The sequence below is a fragment of the Muscardinus avellanarius genome (genome assembly GCF_963383645.1).
Source record: "Muscardinus avellanarius genome assembly, chromosome: 9".
NCBI classification, from domain to species: domain Eukaryota; kingdom Metazoa; phylum Chordata; class Mammalia; order Rodentia; family Gliridae; genus Muscardinus; species Muscardinus avellanarius.
Window position 1 is genome coordinate 37041367 of NC_137795.1, and position 21590 is coordinate 37062956.

The following is a 21590-nucleotide window of genomic DNA, read 5'->3' on the forward strand; positions in this document are numbered from 1 at the left end:
TATAAATCAGTGCTGTGTGCACTCCCCAATCTATCGTTGTATAGTGTGTGTGTGTGTGTGTGTGTGTGTGTGTGTGTGTGTGTTATGTAGATGGCAATGCCAAATCTGCCTCTATGTTCACATTTTAATGAATCCAGTCTATCATATTAGCATGATATGCCTTTCTACCCTCAAGGTTACTTTATAATTAAATATAACAAAAACAGCAATTCGGAAATTTGATTCTGCTTGCTATTGCTTCCTATGTGGCCTAAAATCATACCAACTATGGTTTGAAAAATATGTAACAGGGAATAAACCACATTAGTGACAACAGAACCTCAAGCAATGGAAATATATTTTATTGGCAGCTTCTCCAAACACAAGCCATTTTCTCTATGTCTTTTTTTTATCTCACACTACTCTTTCATATATGGAGGTCCTCTGAAAGAGGATGAATGTTTGGGATAAAACAAATAAATGGGATAGGAAACAATAAAAAGAGCCAGAATTTATCTCTTATTGACACTACTACACGCTTTGTACTAAGCATGTAAATTATCTGACTTAGTCTTCATCAAAACACTATGAATTAGAGATATTATTAAATCTCCATTACAGAGTTGGACATTTTCTTTAATAATTTAAGAAAATAAGAATTATGTTGCTACCAACATAGTTATTATTTTATTTTATTTCTTTGTGGTATTGGGGATTGAACCTGGGGGCATTGTACTTCTGAGCTATAGCTTCAACTCTATTTTATATTTTATTTTGAAATAGAGTCTCACTAGGTTGTAGAGGGCCTCACTAAGCTGCTGAGGCTGGCCACAAACTTGCGATCCTGCTGTCTTAGCCTCCCAAATACTGGAACTCTAAGCATGCATCATCACACCAGGCTGCGACATGTTTAAGTCTAAAAAAATAATGGATTAAGTGGATTGGAAAACACACACCAGCACAAACATGTAGAGAAAGAAGTCGTGATTTACAATGTAGACATTTTAACTTAAATATTTTCAGTTATGTTCTAATTTTATTTCAAAAGAAAAATAAAAAAATAAAATGAAAAACTTTTAAGTTATGAGAAAACATTTTGAGCAATTTCATTTTGAAATATTTGGGAGAAAGTGTAAATGTATGCTCACAAATCCTCATCTGAGATCGAAGGTACAAAGATCATAATTTTCATTTTGCACCATGTAAATGAAAGAAGAAGGAAGCCCATTCTTCACATATTTTAGTCTTTGGGCTTTTAGTGAGACCAAGAAGGGTGCTAAATTATAAAGCCACAATTTTTTTATCCTAAAATGCTCAGATTGGTCACAAAGATTAAGTGCTTCTGCAAACCTAAATGACCTCAAGAATTGACAAATGACAAGAAAAGCAAAAGAGACACAAGATGAGCTATCAGGATTTAAAAGATGACATTCATATTGCCCAGTAACCTGGGCAAATGTTCTTAGAGGCAATAGGAATGTTTTCCAGCATAGCCCCCTATTCTACCTGTCCTGATACTGTTCCATTGTGTAAAATTATGCATATTTTTATCTGACATAGGCATAGAATCAGACTCACTATGAAAAAAAGAAAAGATTTAAAAATTATCACTAGTTGTATCTCATCAATTTTGCTATCTGTTTCTACAGATCTCCAAAGTATATAAACTAGGATTAGGATGTATGGCAGCCTGATGTGGTGTCACATGGCTCTAATTTCAGTACTTTGCAGTCTGACACAGGAGGATTGAAAGTTTGAGGCCAGCCTCTACAACTTAGTGAGACCCTGTTTCAAAATTTAAAACTTATGTTAGGGGTGTAGCTCAAAGATAGAACACCGCTGGGTTTAATCTCCAGCACACACACATACACACACACACACACACACACACACACACACACACACACATTGCACTGGCAAAAAAAAATCTAAATCTTCCCTTCTTTTAGGTAATTTTTTGGGGGAAATAAGCGATTCCATTTTAAAACTACAATAAGTAGACAATGGCATCATCGCAGTGCACCCTATAAATAGCTTCTGTGGTATTATGCGTTAATGACCTTTTTTCTACATAATAAAAATATTCAGAATTTATTGAGGAACTGATGCTATGAGCTTTTAAGCTTTTATATTCTTTTCCTCTGTAGCTACCTTTTACAAAGTCATAAATCTTCAAAGTGTATGAAAATATCATCTGACACAGGATTATAACTTGTTTATATTTCATAGTCCTCACCTCAGCTTTTATTTTCCCATGCTCAACTGGTGTGCTACGCAGTTCCTGGTCTCCATCAGCACTGGCATTGAAACTTTCCAGACTCATGAACCTAATGTTAAATCAAACAGAGGAAGGTTGCCTGGGGTCAAAAACTAGTGGAAGCAAATCATTAATAAATAGCAACTTATTTAAGTACGTTGTCCTGCTCTCAAAGGAGCATCCGTGCTCTTCATCCGTCCTTGGTCCGTGGAACTCCTTGAAAAAAAAGAATTTTTTTTTTCACTTCTCACAGAAGGATCAACTTACTCTGTTTCCTTTAAGCTACACATGACATCACTAAAGAGTGAAGACATGAACAATAATCCACACTGGTGTTTTCCATTGTCACAGGCACCTCTGCTCCTTCAATTAAAAAGGAAAAAAGCCTATTTGCAGCATGCGCTCCTTTTCTGGGGATGAACAAAGGAATCCTCCTTCACTAATTCTGAAAGTCACTTGTCACGGTGGGGTTCTAAGACCTAGTCAAATAATTGTCTTAGTGTATTACCTGCTGTGTTCAATATTGAGTGTAAATGGAAGCCAGGCCCCGGCTCCAGCTTATTTCACAATTCTTCTGTTATTTAAATGATTTTAGTCAGTTTGGGGGAAGCCAGACCTTTATAAATTAACAGCAGGGAAATACCAAAGGTGTCAGATTGCATATTTATCATCTTTTTCGTGTAATACTTAAATATGTATTAAGAAGTGACTGACATAAATTAGGCAGATTTCAGAAGCCACAGGCCGTGGCTTGTAGAGGACCCCCTTCTGCTTGACATTTCATCCTTGTCAAAGATCAAATTATTTTAATTTAGGCTGCAAATTATAAGGAATGAAGACTTCTTTGTGGGAATTCCCTGTGGTAATCTGACTTTTGTTGTTACTGCTGCTTGTCAGTGTGCAAAAGATATAATATGCATGCAAATAAGGTTAAAAAATATGTACTATCTAATTATCCAGCCAGTACATTCCACTTGAAGCCAGTGGGAGGCCTGACACACAGTATGTGTTTGATTCATTGAGGCCTGCAGGGTATTTACACAAGATTACTTTTAATTATGAAATTAATATCTGTTTATCTAGAATATATAGCGGTAAGTGAGTATACACATGAGCAGAATTCTTTAGTAAAAAGAAATCATCTCAGTTTAATACATGAAAAGGTAGAAAAATCACTTGTTTCTGGAGAGGAGAAAAAGGATTAAAAAAAATAAAGCCATCATCCAGTTCTTGGTTTTAACCTCATTTAAATAAATTGAATGAAAACTTGGCCCTTTCTCTAGAATTTCTTTCTGCCCCTGCCAAGTAGGCTCAAGATGTGTTGCTTTATTTCACAGTTTTTATATTTTGGTGAATGGGACATAATCCTAGATTCAATGTGATGAGGTGAACGTGGAAAAAGAAAGGGTTTTGTTTTGTTAGCATTTTGGTAGAGCATTACCCCTTAAAGTCATGATTGCCATGAAACATGATAAAGTTACTAAAGATGATTTTCTTTTTAGTAACAAGACAAGGCAAATAGAGCAACCTCACTGCAGATTGTTCAGTTTGTGAAATGCTCATCCCTAAGCAGGTGTGTGTGTGTGTGTGTGTGTGTGTGTGTGTGTGTGTGTGTGCGCGTGTGTGTGTTTATGGGATAGGGGATGGAACTCTGGGGCCTTCTACCTCTGGACTACACTCCCAGACCTATTTTTATATTTTATTTGAAAACAGGGTCTAAGTTGCTGAAAGCCTCACTAAGTAACACTAGTTTCGAACTTGCACAGTCCTCTTGTCTCAGCCTCCTAGGTACTGGGATAACAAGTGTATGCCACCACACCCAACTCCCTAGCAGAGTTATTTTAAAAACACAGAGTTATATGTTTATATCTCTTGATGTTGACTTCTAATTGAAAGTTTAAGAATAATGTCTGGGATATATTTATATGAACAACCATTTTGGAAAACTCAAAGCAGATCAGTGAATGCAGAGTCATCCAAAAATATAAAGCACAGAGAATAGTCTGTCACTCTGCACACATGTCCATCAATAGAAATGAGAAAATTCAAGAAGTTAAAATTTGGCCACTCTGTGATTATGGCAAAGCGATGTCTGCTAGTCAGCTCCCTATTTTTTGTGTTGAAAGAGTCTTGTATTATCAGGCAACCAAAAACTCTGGCAGATCAATTTTTTTTTTCCAAACCAGTATTATAGAAGTTATAAAGTCATGAGGGGTGGCATTTCCTTTCACTACTGTGCTTGAACTTTTGTCTCCAGTCTTCCTGGTCTTCCATATTCACTTGGAGAACTCTGCCTCTCATTGCCTTTGACATCCGGCTTAGAGCAATCTAGTCCAAGTGATTGATTTCTCTTGGAATTGTTATTTCATACTTTCCTTTCCTTTTATGAAGGTCTTTCAAACTACTTCATCCTTTATTCCCCAAAATGGAAACCATGAATCATCAGTTTTGTTTCTTTACTTTTTCCTGACAGTTCTCTGCAATATGTTCTAAATAGGCAACAGTCATTAAAATTTCTGCCTGGAATTTTGCCATACTTCCTAGAATTAACTTCCTATAACACACTGGAAATTTGGTCATTTTAATGGATTATTAATGATAACTGGTTAATTTTAGTGACTACTTTATCTCTTACATTGACATTTAAGTTAAGCTTTTAAGTGTTCTTGAAAGGCTTATTTAGAAAAGATAAGATTATGAATTTGAAGGCCCATATTATAAAGAAGTGAAAAATATGAAATCAAAGAAAAATTAAACATCTACAATTTCTGAGTTTTTGTTTTGTTTTGTTTTTACTGATCAGTGTGATGGGGTCCAGATTGATTTAATAAACATCTCTCTGGAAGGAATTGCTATTTTGAATATACCGAGCATGCATGGAGGTTCCAATCTCTGGGGAGAATCTAAGAAAAGAAGAAGCCATCGACGAATAGAGAAAAAAGGGTCTGACAAAAGGACCACACTCACAGATGCCAAAGAGTTGAAGTTTGCAAGTCAAGGTAAGTTTCCTAACAAGTAATAGTCTAATAATTTGTTAATCCAATTAAGACTACCTTAAGAGTAAAGAGTTTTACACTGTACTATAATAATGTATATATATTCATGCAGTACTATTTTTCAGGTTACCAGGTACTAACATATGATTAAATTATGCCATAATGAATTCTAGCATCATACATACTTTTCATTAATTATTTTTCTTTATTCTTTTTCTTAAATATTTCCCAAAGAAAATAAAATGCATGCTATAATAGTATGGTAGACAGTAAAATAGGGAATATTGTACATTCATTTCTTCTGGAAAATAGTCATCTTTGTCAGGATACTTGCGTGGCTATAGCAGGCCCTAGTTCAGGGTATTTCTAAGGTTGTATTCTAAGACATTTTACTATAGATTTTCTTATATCAACCTATGACACTGAAGTTATCTTAGCTATTATATTGAGTCTATTATACATTAAACTATTATTTTAAAAACCATATATAAAAGAATGTTTCCATATTATGCAATAAATTTTTATTATTCTTTGCTGTTTTATGAAAATGTTAGTATCAGCAATGAAGACAAGAGAGAGAGAGAGAGAGAGAGAGAGAGAGAGAGAGAGAGAGAGAGGAGAGAACGCGCGCAAAGGACTAACAAAACAGAATACAAAAGCTATGGGACAGAATTTTCAATTCTATTGTGATTTGTGATGTAATTCACACTGAGACCTTATACTTAATTCTTGGTAGATTTTATAAATGAAGATATCAACTTTCTCTATGATTTACATATATTACCCTATAATATTTTTTGCCTTTTAGAATTTACCAAATACCACTTATGACACTGGAAAATAAAAAAAGCATACCCTCTCAGTTTAGTGTAGCAAGGACAAAGTATGAAGAGGTTTCAGCCTTAAGGCCTTGATATGAATAAACAAATAAGTTTGTGAAAATGGTTGGTGAACTTGGTAATGAACAATGGCTCTGTATTTTTGTGTTTTGGGTAAATGAATCAAATGTTAGCATTAGGCAATGTTTTCTGTTATATGGAATTTGGTATCATGAGAGTGCAAAAGATCTATAGAGACAATGTTAGGTATCTTCTTGAATGGAAAGATTGTATCCCTGCTTGGTGGTGCATGCTTGTAATCCCAGCACTTGGGAGCCTGAAATGGAGGATCTCAGGTTCAAAGCCAGCCTCAGCCACTTAAGTGAAACTCTCTGCAACCTAGTGAGACCTTGTTTCAAAATAAAGAATTAAAAATAGGGTTGTGGGTGTAGCTTGGAGGTAGAATGCCCCTAGGTTCAATCCCCAGCACCACAAAAAAAAAAAAGAAAGAAAAAGAAAAGATTGCTACATTCTATAAAGGCAGGAAGTTTTGATGCCTCTGAAATGTATAAATAATCCTGAGTAATTGTGTAGCAGTATAAATAAGATTGCAACAAATCAATTAAATATACTCATGGTACAGTATAGCTATATGAAAATATGGAAAGAATAGCATTTCAAAGGACATGTACTGAAGAGGCTTATCTGATATCAATAAATAGTAAGTGAGAAATAAATATGATTATTGGTTTAAAAAGTGAATGACTTTAATATTGTATTTGTATTTAAATATCATTGCATGTGAGATTAGTAGTTTTCTGAGAAGAGCAGTAAAACATTTCTAAGTATACTAAGTCCAAACTTAAAAAGCATGTTTTGAATTATACATATTATATTATTATATAGAATATATGTGCTCAGTGCTTCTCGCCTTACAAATGTTTTATACTATACATATGCAAAATAATACATTCAAAAATATTTCCAGGTTTATTTTTCTATTTGGTCACTATATTTCACTACTAGGCCTATGCTTTTCATGTACACATTCCAAATATTTATCCAAATTTATTCTCTGTGGTTCTGCTGCCAACTACATTCACCCACTGAGCTGTTGAAATTTCTAAGACACATGGCTTTGCTCCATCCAGACAAACGTCTGTGTAGACATATCTGTGTACAGCCCTGTATAGAGCTTCTGCCTACATGCTGTTGCCTAGCCTCTCTCATCCTTCTCTATGGTTTTTTAAGGCATGCATGTCCAAAATATCAGATAAACTGGCCATAACTATCCCCATAGACTTTCACTGCCCATAAATGTAGAAAATGTTATCTGTTCCCTTTTTGTCTTCTTACTTTTTACTATGAAACTAAAAAAAAAGAAGTGTGTGTGTGTGTGTGTGTGTGTGTGTGTAATAGAATAAGAGATTGATTGTTGTGTTTATTATGTAGAGTTCATTGTGTGTGGAAAAATAATCAAATCTACCTTTTTTTAAAAAAAAACTTATTATGTTAAAATAAAAAAAAAAAAAACAAGTTCCCATAAATACTGAGAAAGGAGAAAGTGGAAATATATGGGGTTTGTAACTCAGGAATGCATTTTTCTCCCTATATAGCTTTTTAAGATCATTATAGGCCTCTAAAAATAATTATCAGAGGTTTCAACTAAGTATTTACTATATTTTGGAATGGATGCTTGTTTTTTTTTTTAAGGCTTAAAACGTATTTTAATAAGTTGATGCTGAATTGCTGCTCCATTTTTTTTTTCAGAAAAACTCCAAATTTAAGGTATCAGGGATAAATCAAACACGGTACACCAATTAGAAAATACACAGCATGACTACCTAGGCAAGCTAGGCTAAGAGCTTCTGGCCGACAGTAGACAGCCATCAAGGCCCATAAGTGTCCTAGGCCTATCAAGAAAAGTGGTGGAGGGCAACATCACAGACACAAAAGCTTGTCCTCACCCAAGACAAGGAGGAAGGCAAAGTAACACAAGATTTCTTTTAAAGATATACTAAAGTGAAAGCTGTAATGAAAGTTCCTTAGGGCATGAAGGGGTAATATATGAAACAGCAGAACTGCTGTCTGCTGCCTTTGTGGTCATTTGCCTGAATTCTGTCTCACCTAGGAGCAGATGTAGCAATGGGGCTAAGGGCATTGGTGGATCTTTGGCGTTTTTTCTTTGTTTATTTTTTGTGATATATGTGATAGTGTCTCAGGTTAAGAAGTATAAGATGAGAAAGCGAATAAAACAAAATGATCAAGGTTACTAGGGCTCTAACTAGATCCCTTTTACCAGGATCCCCGCCGCCCCCCAGCTCTCAACATTCACATCTGAAACTTTAGGAGTGCATCACAGGGAACTGACTGAACAATATACCAAGCAGGACTGATTTGTTAAGTACCACCCCTCCCTTGCCCTCTACCTCCAGCATACTGCCTAGAAGAGTACAAACAGGAAAGATCTACCTATTGAGAAGAATCCCTAATACTTTTCCAGGGTAGAATTCTGGCTAGTCTGGAAAGGGTCCTTCTTGTAAGGGTTTTGGGACATGAGATGCTGCAACTTTATTAGTATTGGCAATGTTTGCTTAGAGCAAATTTAGCTACAGGATCTGCAGGGTTTAATAGAGGAGGGGTTCACCAATTGCCACCACTCCATCATTGTGTCAATTTGGCCAAAGCGTTCAGTTGTTGGTGGGGTCAGTCCCAAGGTTCCATCCAGCATCATAGCAGCAGGTCCTGGAGGAGCCCGGGTACCAGTTGTCACAGGAGCAGGAGGCAGGGCTCCTCTGTTACTAGTGCCCATAGTACCTCCCATAACCGACTGGCCCATACATATTTCTTGCTCCCTCACATCAAGGAAGTTTCCCTTATATCTTTGCTCTTGTCACCACATTTCATCTTGTTGCCACCACCTTCTTCACGGTGCCTGTATGCCTCCTCCTGCCTGAATTTCAGTTTTGCACTTCATGGTTGTACAGTTCTTCCATTCTTCGAAGTTTTTCTTGACGCCTCATTAAATCCTGCCTCATTAGTATAACCCAATGCTCATGGCCAGCAGCCTCCATCTCCATCTCCAGCTCGTCTCTTTGATGTTATGGTCTATTTGGTCCAGCTGTTGCTTTGCCATCTCAGTGAGTGCCTTCCAGCTCCTGGTATGCGCATGCTCAAAAGAGCCAGGCTGAGCAAATCTGGGTGGCTGCTCCCACTCCTTGTGAAATTGCTGGTTCTTTATAACCAGCTTCTCCAGGAGGCCCTCTTCATCATCTAGCCCAGGGGCTCCACAGTCACAGGTCCAGGGAATGTGGTTAGCAGGAAGGACCCTTCACTGCATCTGTCCAGAGCTTTCCGAGCAGCTGGCTTCCCTGAGAATTCAACAATGCCTTTTCCTGAGGGCCTTCCTCGATCATCCGCAATAACTAAAGCCCTCTCCACCTGGCCAAACAAAGAAAAGGCTTCTTCCAGCAGTTCATTGGACACACTGAGGAAAGTTTCACCGTAAGGGATGCACTATCACAGGCAAAGTGCACATAAAGCTGCTTTCCATGGAACGGCAAATTGTCTAGCTCCACTTTGGCAATTTCCGCAAGGGTTAGTGTTTCAAAGTGGATAAAGCCAAAGCCTTTATCCTTAGGAATAAAAATTTTGCCTGTTTTCCCATCTTTCTCAAATAGTTTCCTCATTTCCTCTTCAGTGATGTCAGGAGGAAGATGGCTATGCTGGGTGAAGGTCTTCTCTCTGGGTTTCCTAAAATTCATCAGGTCAATAGTCAAGCCTTCGTTCTGGCTGCTGGTCTGTTGCCCATTTGCAGATTGGTGGTGGTGGAGGCTGCTACTGTTTTGGCTGCTGGTGCTGCAGGTGGTGATGCTGCTGATGTTTTGGCATATGGTTCTGTTTCTCCGAATTAAAAGTTTTATTGCTTTGCATTTTTGCACCCCTCTCAAGAATAAGGGCAACCAGATGCTTGTTTTTCTAAGTTTTAGATAGTTTTTTTTTTTTGAGAACATATAACTAAACTGATGTAAAAGGGATATTATTTTATTTCATAAAAGTATTTAGATTAAGAAAAATGTTTACATTATTTTTAAATTTATTTTTAAAAATGTCATAAAACAAAGGTACAAGATTAGGTTTGGTGCAGCAAATCCTTAATATATTAAGTCATGCATGATCTAGGATTCCAGAACAATTTAAAGATTGGTTGCAATCTTTAAGGATATTCACATAAGATCATAATAGTTTAGGTCAACAAATTTATTTGCTCAAAATTTTACTGTTGACATAATTTAGAATGGAACAAAATATAAATAACTCATTTAAATATATTATGGTTCCATTGAATATGCTAAAGTATTTAGATGCGATTCTGAAACATATGCACACTCAATTTTATCTAATTCAGTAGATATTTTCTTTGTGTGTGCTTATAATTACAAATAAATGTATTATAATAGTGATAACCTAGTCTTTAAGGAAAACTTTAATGTAGGACAGGTTGCTTTTCAGTGCTCCTAGCCTTAATATCCAATCTTTCCCATGTCTGCATTCATCTTTATCTCCCCCTCTTCTAAATTAACCTCAGAAAGATGTCTAATAAATTTCTTCACATTAATGTATACATGACTGATCGCAGATGAAGGCAGAGGTATTTGCATTTTAAAAGCCTTCAGTTAAAACATTATTTTTCATGCTGTGTTCCATTGACTTATAACTGCAATTCTTCAGCAATTCTGTAAAAACTTTGTTCTAATGCGTCACCATAATTTGGAACAATAAAAGCCCTTATAAAAACACACTATATTGTATTCTGTAAAAAAAACATTTTTGGTATACTAACTGTTCTAAAATTTTTAACTTACGTTCCCAGACAAACTTTCTATTACCAGGCAAAAACAACTTCTTCTGCCTCTTCCTTTTTCTTTTTAAGTAGAAGAAAGGAAGAAAGGAAGGAAAGAAGAAATAAAGGAAAGGAGGAAGACAGGCTACATATATACATTTATATACATGTACACTATAAATAAATAACTGTGGCATTGATTGTAAAGTCTACAATTTCGCAATGGTCATTTAAAACAATATGCATTTGCATATTTAATGAGAAAAATCGTACAAATGGCACATTACCACCATAGTGCTTGTGAATCCCATGCAATTAAAAGGCCAGCAACTTCGGAGACTTTTGTTCAGCACTAGAATCAAACAGCACATAGCAATCAGTGAAAGCAAAACCAAGGAGACCATACCAATATTTCAAATGAAAATCGCTTTTTAGTAGTATTTTTGCTCATAAAGAAATTTCATTAGCTAACCTGCTCTGACAAATGATAGGCTGGTACTAGGTTACATATCAAACATGCTTTTGTCAGAGGAGATATTACTTAAACAGAACTGAAGCTAGGGAGCCAGCCATAAAACTGGAAATTTTGGGTCTGTATACAGAATAAAATAAACCTTAGAAGTTTAAACTTTAAGTGAATATGAACCAGGCAGAAAATAACATATCATAAATTTCTAATGATGAAGGTGAAAACTGTTAAGAAGACACCTTTGAATATTTTTTAACCAGTAAGTAAGGATGCATCAAGGATGCATCCTTAATGTAAACCATCCTTAATGTAAACCATTTTAGTCTTTCTAGTTTTTTTTAGCTTTGAAAAGATAAGTCCAACTAATCTACTCTTGAGTTTTGGATTCAGAATGGCTCAAGTTTTCCAGCAATATATAAAAAGGTTGTATCAGTTAATTACACATATGTGTCAGGATAGTCTCCATAACATGCAAATTAAACAAAATATAGAAATCCACAAGAGGCAGAATAGCTATGACATTGCAACTCTATCCATCAAAATAGTTCTTATTCTCATAGACTAATTATACTAAAAATGTTAGTAAATTTGAACTTCTAAAATATATTTTTACAAGTTAAATTCTGATTTTCTTTTCTTATTTGCTGGTTTTTACAATATTGCTTCATTAAAAAGAAGTTATTGATTACTTTTAAAAGTTTGAAAATAACTGAGCAGGAGTAATTACATTCAAACTATAGCTTCAAATATTTGCCAGAAGCTAAAGGAGGTGCTGCCAGGAACAGCTGGACTTCCTGCTTGAAACCTCATTAAATAGGTGACTGTCTATCCTGTACATGAGTACAGCTAGCCAGGTACTTGTCAGAAGAAAGTTTATCTTTAAAACTAATTAACATATTATTTCATCTGGGAAATTTTCAATGATTTCATTCATATTTACCAAAGCTCATTCTTTCATTTCAGTCAGAATTTACCAAAGGCCAGAAAGTACTTACTGGTGAAAATGAGATGGTTTAGCAGGTACACAGAAGAATATTTTAAAGCTAATAGTTTTCTATACATTTACTATCACAGTTGTCCTCTTTGTATTAGGCATGCGGCTTTAAAAAATATTATTTTAATAGTAAGTAAACTTTTTTTGGAAATAAATGCATTTCAGTAATAATACCCAAACAACTAAATACTAAAAATACAGGAGATGTGACAAAAATTGGGAAGGTGGAACAAAAAAGATTAAGTTTAGAAAACTACAATAGGCTATTATGGCAACTTCTACTATCTCCTATCTTTGGCATCGCCAAGAGTGAATACTTAGGGTAAAAGTTATTTTTATACTTCATCATCTTCTTGCATAAAATGCACTATGTATTAATTCACCAAGAATAAGTATTTTCACATATTTCACATCAAACCTGCCTTCATTCCATTTCATTTAATTTGTTGATACACTGTAGTACTATAGAAGACTATATCCCGGACTCTTGATAAAACAGAGGGATAGACTGAGTATGCCTCTAATCAGCTGTCAGGAAATTTCTCTATATTAAGTGACTTTACTATTATCAATTTTTTAAACTCTCAGAAATTAGAAAGAAAACAAAACATAAATTTAACCCAAATGAATCAAAGATAATAAATATTTGTCCGCCAAAGTTTGGCAAAGCTTGAATTTTCTTTTCTCTCTGAAGATAAATAAGGCATTTATTTCTAATATCTTTTTCCTTAAAATGAGAGTGGTCAACTCTGGAAAAGGTTAATCTGTGTGTAATATACATTGTATTATCCAGATATGTGCACAAAGTATCTAGAGAGTAAGATGGTCATTTTCCACACCTATCAGAAGTTATACATGTAAAGTTAATGGTAATGGGTATTTGTCATGTATTATTACTATTTTTTCTAGGAATTTCTTTGGATTCTTTAGGTTAATTTAGAAGGCAGTGTTTTAAGTTGTCTAAATATAAATGCAAGACTCATTTTAGAGCTGTAGATGGTGTCTTTGGCATTCAAGCACAAGCAAGCAGAACAATTTCCAAGCATTTAAATCTTTTAAATTCAGTGATTAGATCAATTAAATTTAGAAACAAGAAAAGGATTTCATGCAGCATTATTATACCTGGTTGTTAAAATTGTTGAAAAAAGATCATGGCATTTGAGATGCTGCATTTCAAAAAATATATGCATATTCTAATACCATGATAATTTCATTAGTTGAAAGCAGACAGATCCAAACATTTGCTGTCTAGTAACCTTTAAGATGTCTAAAATGAGCTCCTACTTGTGTGTTTTAAAACTACCTCCTTTGAAATTTTTCAAGAATGGGCAATGCAAATAATAGCACATACTTAATAAAACTAAAATATCAAATTGCTGCTTGCAATTTAAGGTTACATATATATGTATATATATATACTATATATGTGATAGTACTCTGATATATTTCAAAACTGGCATGATTTTAAAGTTTACATGATAGTAGTAAAATAAATTATAAAATGCAAAATGTGCTATATGTAAAAATATGAATATTTAAAAATATATAAGACCATGTACTCTTATCTTTGGCATAGCTATCCTATAACACATATATATTATCAAAAAGCATTTATGAAATTTCTGTTTGTAATAGTATTGTAAAAAAACCTCACAAAAAATGCTAGCCTCCTAAAAATTTGGAATGCAGATACAAGAAACATGAATAAATTAATATTTTAGGAACAACTGACATATTAAAGGAAACTTTTAAAAATATTCTCATATACCTTCTGGAGCCATATAAAATGGTTTTATATCTTTATGGATATTATTAGTATTCCATTTTCCTCTAATAGTATAAGATTAGAAATCTGACATTCAACAAAATTATAAAACCAAAATCTGATATGTGATATAACTCTAAAACTTCTTATGGTGAAGCTGTTAGCTGAGCATCATGGTGCATGCTTGTAATCCCAGCATTGGGGAGGCTGAGACAGAAGGATTGTGGTTCGTGGACAGCCTCAGCTACTTAGTGAGGCCCTTCACAACTCAGTGGTATCCTGCTTCAAAATAAAGAATTAAAATAGGGCTTGGGTTCCATCCCCAGTACCACACACATACACAGACAGACAGACAGACAGACAGACAGACACACACACACACACACACACACACACACACAGATAAGTCTACACACAGTTAAGTTGACTTAATTATGACAAATGATCATTTAATGTAAAATCATTGCCATTAAGGGTCAATTCTGAAAACAAGTTGAAATTTTAAAAATAGATAAAACCCAAAAGATAAATATAATGGAATGAATGAACCTGAGAAAATAAGAAAAATGAGTTTTTAGCAGCAGTTATATTTTGAAAAATATATGGTTTGTCAATCAGTTTAATAGGTGCAAGGGATGAAAGAAAGGACTTTGTTAACTTGGGGATTTTAGTTAAGTACCAGGCTGTTCTCATATGACTTCTGAGACCAAAATACCTTCTTTGTTTTAAAATACTAAATGCTATTCAGAGCCTCTATTTTTTTTTTTTTTTTTTTTTTTTTTTTTTTTGCGGGTCTGGGGATGGAACACAGGGGAATTCGACCTCTGAGCTATACCCCCTGCCCTATTTTTTATTCTTTAATTTGAAACAGGGTCTCATTAAGCTGCGGAGGGCCTCACTAAGTAGCTGAGGCTGTCCTCCAACCGCGATCCACCAGTCTCAGCCTCCCAAATGCTGGGATTACAAGCGTGTGCCACCATGCCTGGCTTCAGAGCCTCTATTTTTAACTATTGATTTTAATTGTAGCTTCAGAGAAAGATGGAAACTACAAATGCTTTAACATGTCATTTTCTGTAGATATTGATGTATGATACTGGTGAAAAAATTATCGTCTTACTTAGATTTAGTAGATTTATCATTTGCAGTGGTGGAAATGTAAAATAAATTTTTAAGTTAAATAAATATTGGCAAATTACATAAGATTCATCTCATTAAATAGCATTGTACAGCATCCATTTAAGTAGTAGTCACATAAATTTCATATTCCAAATATGAGGCCATTTGTAAATTTTTCTAAACATAAAGCCCTATGACAGTCTTGTCCTTTGAGAGTGATAATTTGAAGTGCAGATAATAGATATCTTCCAGATAATTTATGACAGTTTTTCCTATCATCAGGAGATAGGACAATAAATTAGAGAGGATTTTTTCAAAATGTAAACAAGAAAGAAATCTTAAAAAATGAAATCAATTACATTAAGTGTTAAACAGAAGCCATAGTTCTAATTTTTCCACTGGTATTAAAGGCCATATTTTCATTTCCATCAAAATAGAAAATAATAGCAAAGCAAAACTCTAAACTAATTGGGAATGATAATTCAATTCTACCATCTTGTTAAATGACATCTCAAAGATTTTAGGTAATAGGAAAGTATCAAACTTTTATTTTTTAACTAGTCTTTATAACTATTTTGGATATGGGAAAATGGCCATACTTCAGCAACTGGTTCTCCTTGCATATGTTTATCTAACTGCAAAAGGTGTTGAAGAAGGAAATTCAATACAAAGAAAAGAAACCTAATGTTTAAAAGCATGCATTCTACCATCTAATAAATTATCTTTTTTCCCTGAATTATCTTTGAACAATAAATTTGAGTTCAACAAAGCAACCACCACTGAAGCTCCATTGTCATGAATATAGTCTTTTTATTATATAGAACTAATTAACATGTTAATGGTACCTTCGTGGACAGTATCCAACCCAATCCAATTGTATAGACACTAAAGAAGATTCATATAAATCACAATTCTACAATGAAGAATAATTTTTCTGGCATAATAAAAACTGTCCTATTGCCTTTCCTTAGATAAACCATGAATTACAAGGTCTGTGGTTTTTGTTTCTTGATGTCTGTTTTAGGTAGAGTCTATTGGCTGCTGTACCTTATAAGCTATTAAGCTAAATATTGAGGCCTGAATATTCTAAGATGCCAGTCATTTGAAAGAAGAATTAAAATTTCCATGGATAAACATGACTAATTTAAATGAGCCCTGGGGAGCTTTTTTGAGAAAGTTCAAATGCCTGATGAATGTGGCACTGTTATTCTAATTATCCCATATTATGACACAAAATAACAATCTCATTTCAACCTTTTATTTACAAAGCTGCTCCCATTATCATTATATTTTACCTGTCCAAGTGCTGAAAGATTGTTCCTCATTGAGAGATTCATTAAAAGAGAATAATTATATTATATTTCATAGAATGGCAGAAAGAAAATGTATCTTTGAACAATTTCATTTCCCTGAACAGTTGTTCATTTCATAGTTAGAGACAGGTCTATTAAGTACTTTCTACCCTTTTTAAACATGTCAAAGCTAACCATTAATACTGAAATTAGTAATTTGGTTTTGATTTAATGAATTAGCTGATATTTGTAAAACTCAGTTTCTCTGAATGAAATAAACATAAGAATATTTTCAAAAAATAATGACAAAAGTACTAAAATTTTTTCTTATGCAAAATGATTTAAATTCATGTCTCTTCTAATAAAAATCCTTTGCAGATTCACTTTTTCCTTAACTAATGCTTCATTATCCACACGCACAAAAAAACGACATAAAACATTTTATTACTGATTCTGAGACATTCAAAGTGTATTGCTAGGATAATAAGAGACAAAAAAAATCCACCAGTATCAATGAGTTCCACTTTGAGATTTCCTGCAAAAAAGGATCATGGATTTGTGATTAAAGGTCTTTGGAGCTGGGTGTGGTGGTTCATGCTTGTAATCCCAGCACTTGGAAGGCTGAGACTTGGAGGATCTCAGGTTTGAGAATAGACTCAACAATTTTGCAATTTAATGAGACCTCATTTCAAAACAAAAATAAATAAATAAATAAAAATGGGCTGGGGGTGTAGCTTGGAGGTTGAATGCTCCTTTGTAAAATGTGACTTCAGTAGAAAACAGGCTTGAGACATGTCATTTCATATTCAAATATGTGTTGTGAAATACATTATCTAAGTTATCCATTGTCAAATGCAATTGGATGCTGAAATTTCATTAATAAGAAACTAAGCAGTAATAGTATAATATAGTAATTAGTGCTGGTTTGCCAAAACTCTCTATACTTGTAATAATGAGTCTTCACATTTTAGTATTCACATCACCCTGATGAGCACACCAAAACTAAAGCACCAGAATATCTAGTGAGCCTGGTGAGAAGCAAGAAATCAGTGCACCTTTCACCTAGTATAGCAGTAAGAAAGATGCTCTTGATTTTAGAAAATATGCTAATTGTATCACATTTAAATAGCAATTTTTAAAAGTATATAGTTATTTGAGGAGTTCTTAGAATCATCCAATGAATTTATCTACCCATTTAAAATAACTAAAATATGCTGACTCGCTAATAGTGCTATTTCAAATTAGAAGAGGTTGGACCTTAGGTGTTCTATGTCTTGTTGTTAGGCATTATTTTTATATTCTTCATTAACGTATTTACTTTTTGTTTGTTGCTTAAGACTATTTCTTCCAGCAAGTTTAAATATGCTTTGACTTTATTGTTTTGTTCAAATAGACTATTTTGTATTTCCATTTGGTTTTTCTGTTTTGTTTTTCATTTCTGCTGTTTGGTTCTTGAATATTTTATATACGCTATCTTTGTAAACATTACTTTTCATCCAAATGTTCGTATAAAAGTCAGCAATCAACATGGAACTATAACAGGTGTTTTCATTCTTGAGGAAGTAAATGAATGTGCTGTTTATGGTAGATTCTAAAATTTAACATCCTTTGCAAAGTCTAAAAACCATTCTGTTATTCAAAACATTGCAAACAAACAAAAATGAAATAAATGAATTAGTTTAGGCGTGAAAGTTGAGTTAAACTAAGAAAAAAATTGGGCAAATAATACTCCTCTTAGTAGATTTTCATAAATAAGGCTAGTTACTAATTACTCAAACAAAATACTTTGTAGCTATGTGTTGTAATAGAATGTGTACATGTGTGTATGTGTGTGTGTGTGTGTGTGTGCATGTGTGTGTTTGGAATGAAACACATGATAACATAATCACTTGAACAAATTATTTTGGAAGTCTCAATCAGAGGAATAACACATTCTTCTGATATCATAACTGATTCTTCCCTGCTCATCCTATCATGATGCCTGCTACTCTAATTCAGCAATTCACTTTAATTATTGATCTTGGAGCATAGTTATACCTACTTGTGGACCAGACGACTGTAGCTTCTGGGAGTCTGCAGGAAAATATGTTGAAATAATATGTTAACTTTTCATTCCTTTGTTTTATGACTTCCCATAAGGTACATGGCTAAAGGGAGTTATATTCCTTGGACAACAAAAGGAGTAAATGAATATTGCATTGATTTGTTTGTTTTACATAGAATTCTCATCTCACCCTAGGATGCCTTCTTTCTACTTTTTCAAGACAGATGATCCTCATAGGAAAAATTTTTGACATAAGCACCAAGGCTACTTAATTTCTTATAGATAAGCTTTAGTTTTTAGGGGGTTTTTATTGTTCCATAAATTCATGTTGTAAGTTCTGTGGTTAAAAAAAAAAAGAAGAAATCTGTGACCTCAGACAAATTATTAGCTTCACCATGTTTGTTTCATAACCTATGTGAATGGAAAAAAACATATCTGATGTGTCTACCACATAGGATGATCTATGCACCCCAATGCATTCTAAGTAATAATTTACTATAAAAATAAAAGATGACCTTCTTGTTCTATAAAAACTAAAATGTGTGGAATATTTTCATTCTGGAGTAGTTGGAACACTTCCATTATTTGGCTCCTATTTGTGAGAGGAGGGAGAGATCAAGGGAACATTCTTCAATTATGAACTCCATAACCCTTTAAGAATTGACCCTGGCATGAAGAGTGCCAAAAATCAATGGGATTCACATACAATTTACAGAAAATATTTTTCTGAGAAAAACCCCCACATATTATGATTAAAGTAATAGAGTTCTCAAGACTTGGAATCTTTAAATGAAATAAACGAAGAATGGGGTTCTGCTGAGCATGGTGTCAAATGCCTGTATACTCAGTACCTGGGAAGCTGAAACAGGAAGATCATAGCTTTGAGGCCAAGCTCAGCAATGCAGTGAAACTCTCAGCAACCTAGCAAGATTCTGTTTCAAAACTAAACAGAACAAATTTTTAACAAGAGCTGAGGGTGTAGAGTGGAGGTAAAATGCCCATGAATTAAATCCCTGGTGCCAATAGATGAATAAATAAATAATTCTTATGCCTTCTGAATCGTTTTAATTTGTGTATTGTTTCCACCATTCCTTCTAAAAAATGGAGCAATTCCTCTTAGTATATTGATCTCAATAAAAGTTGACTAGAATACAGTAGATGCTCTTTAGATAGTAAGATTCTTTTTTGTTGTTGTTGTTGTGCTGGGGATTGAACCCAGGGTCATTCTACCTCCAAGCTACACCCCCAGCCCTATTTTTTAATTCTTTATTTGGAAGCAGAGTCTGATTAAGTTGCAGAAAGCTTCACTAAGTAGCTGAGGCTAGCCATGAACCTAGATCCTCCGGTCTCAGCCTCCCAAGTACTGGGATTACAAGCACCCCTGGCTCAGGTATTAAGATTCTTGAAATAGCTTGTTTGTTCAGGTTATCTTTTGATGTCTGTCTACTTTCATTTGATACATTTTCTTCATGAAGAGTCATATAACACAGCATCTGCTTTCTTCATTCAATTTCTTACTTTTTTTCCTTTGAATCATGGTGGCCATACCACTCATTTTCTGGGACTCACCTAAGCAAATCACCATGACTGTCCTCACTGATGTTGCAGTGAAGCACAAGTCACCTTAGCGACCAGCTCAATTGTACCTGCTGCTCTTACATCTGATCCCCCCACTCAGGGGACAGAGCATTTGCTGGTGATGCACAGAGCTGCTTATAAGAGTACTCTCTGATGTAGACTGTACAGAAAGTCCAAGCTTCCTGGCAAATTAATGATACTGTGAAGTGCTGCCTGCTCCGGGGGAGATTAATTGTAAGAAAAGATAGAGGAAAAATAATGAGCCCTGGTTATGCTGCAAAACATTTTTGAAACTGATGCTGACTGTGTGTCAACAGACGTGGCAATAACTATCAATGAGATTTATAACACTTTAAATGTAGACTCAGTAAGAGGAAAGATAGGAGTTCTTTGATTTTGTTTAAAGTTTAGTGCCTCCTGCTTCTGACACAGCTCTTTGTAGGCAGCAGGGTTACTCTCTCCTCGCCTTTCATTTACAGTTTTCAGGAAAATGCGTGGACTTTGAATGTATATTTCTGTTGTTCTTATATGTATTGCTGTTTTATTGTTTGTGATAATGTTGAGATTTCTATTTTTTTAATTGAAAAGAAAAAATTTTACAGAGGTAGCCTATCATGTCAAGGATCTCATAAAATAAAATATAATGTTCATATCCTCTTGTCATCTGATAATAAGTTACATTTACCTCAAATGTCATTACTCTTCTTCTTGAACAACCTTGGGATAATTATGTATTTAAAAGTAACAGAAGCCAGGCATGGTGGCGCAGGCTTGTAATCCCAGCATTTGGGAGGCTGAGACCTGAGGATCTTGGTTCACCAACAGCCTCCGCTACTTAGTGAGGCCCTCTGCAACTTAGACCCTGTTTCAAAATAAAGAATAATAATAAAAAAAAATAGGGCAGGGGAGGTAGCTTGGAGGTCAAATGCCCCTGGGGTCCAACCCCAGACCCACACACACAAAAAAAAAAACATGATGGCACACACTTGTTATCTCAGTGTCGTGAGACCCACAATAACTTAGGAAGATCCTCTTTCAAGCAAAATCTAAATAAATAAAAATAAAACCCAGAAATGTCTGGAGGTGTAGTTCAGAGGTAGAACACCCATGGATACAATGCCCAGTATATCTGTCATTGTTTGGTGTCCATTTTTAATAATGTCATGTCTTAATTCTTACTTTCTCTGTACAAAAAATTTAAAATGTGTATATAAGACATGCATATATGCCGGGCATGGTGTCACATGCTTGTAATCCCACAATTCAGGAGGCTAAGACTGGAGGATCACAGTTCATGGACAGCCTCAGCTATTTAGTGAGGCCCTCTGCAACTTCGTGAGACACTGTTTCAAAATAAAGAACAAAGAATAGGGCAGAGAGGGTAGCTTGGTGTTCGAATGCCCCTGGGTTCCATCCCCAGACCCGCAAAAAAAAAAAAA

The 21590-nt window shown here is 34.6% G+C and overlaps 1 protein-coding gene and 1 pseudogene across 7 annotated transcripts in view; one reads left to right on the plus strand and one right to left on the minus strand.

Annotated features, from left to right (window-relative positions):
* The window catches only part of DGKB (diacylglycerol kinase beta), a gene marked incomplete at both ends in the record, with an annotated part of 627903 nt that overhangs the window by 457143 nt on the left and 149170 nt on the right, over positions 1-21590 (plus strand). For all 6 annotated transcript variants that reach the window (XM_080701803.1, XM_080701804.1, XM_080701806.1 and 3 more), the window contains one exon: positions 5040-5235. In XM_080701803.1, the coding sequence (XP_080557929.1) occupies positions 5040-5235 (196 nt within the window). The remainder of the gene's footprint in view (positions 1-5039; positions 5236-21590) is intronic.
* On the minus strand, positions 8625-9983 carry LOC308267229 (non-POU domain-containing octamer-binding protein-like; annotated as a pseudogene). Its single transcript has one exon. The product of its transcript is annotated as a non-POU domain-containing octamer-binding protein-like (transcript).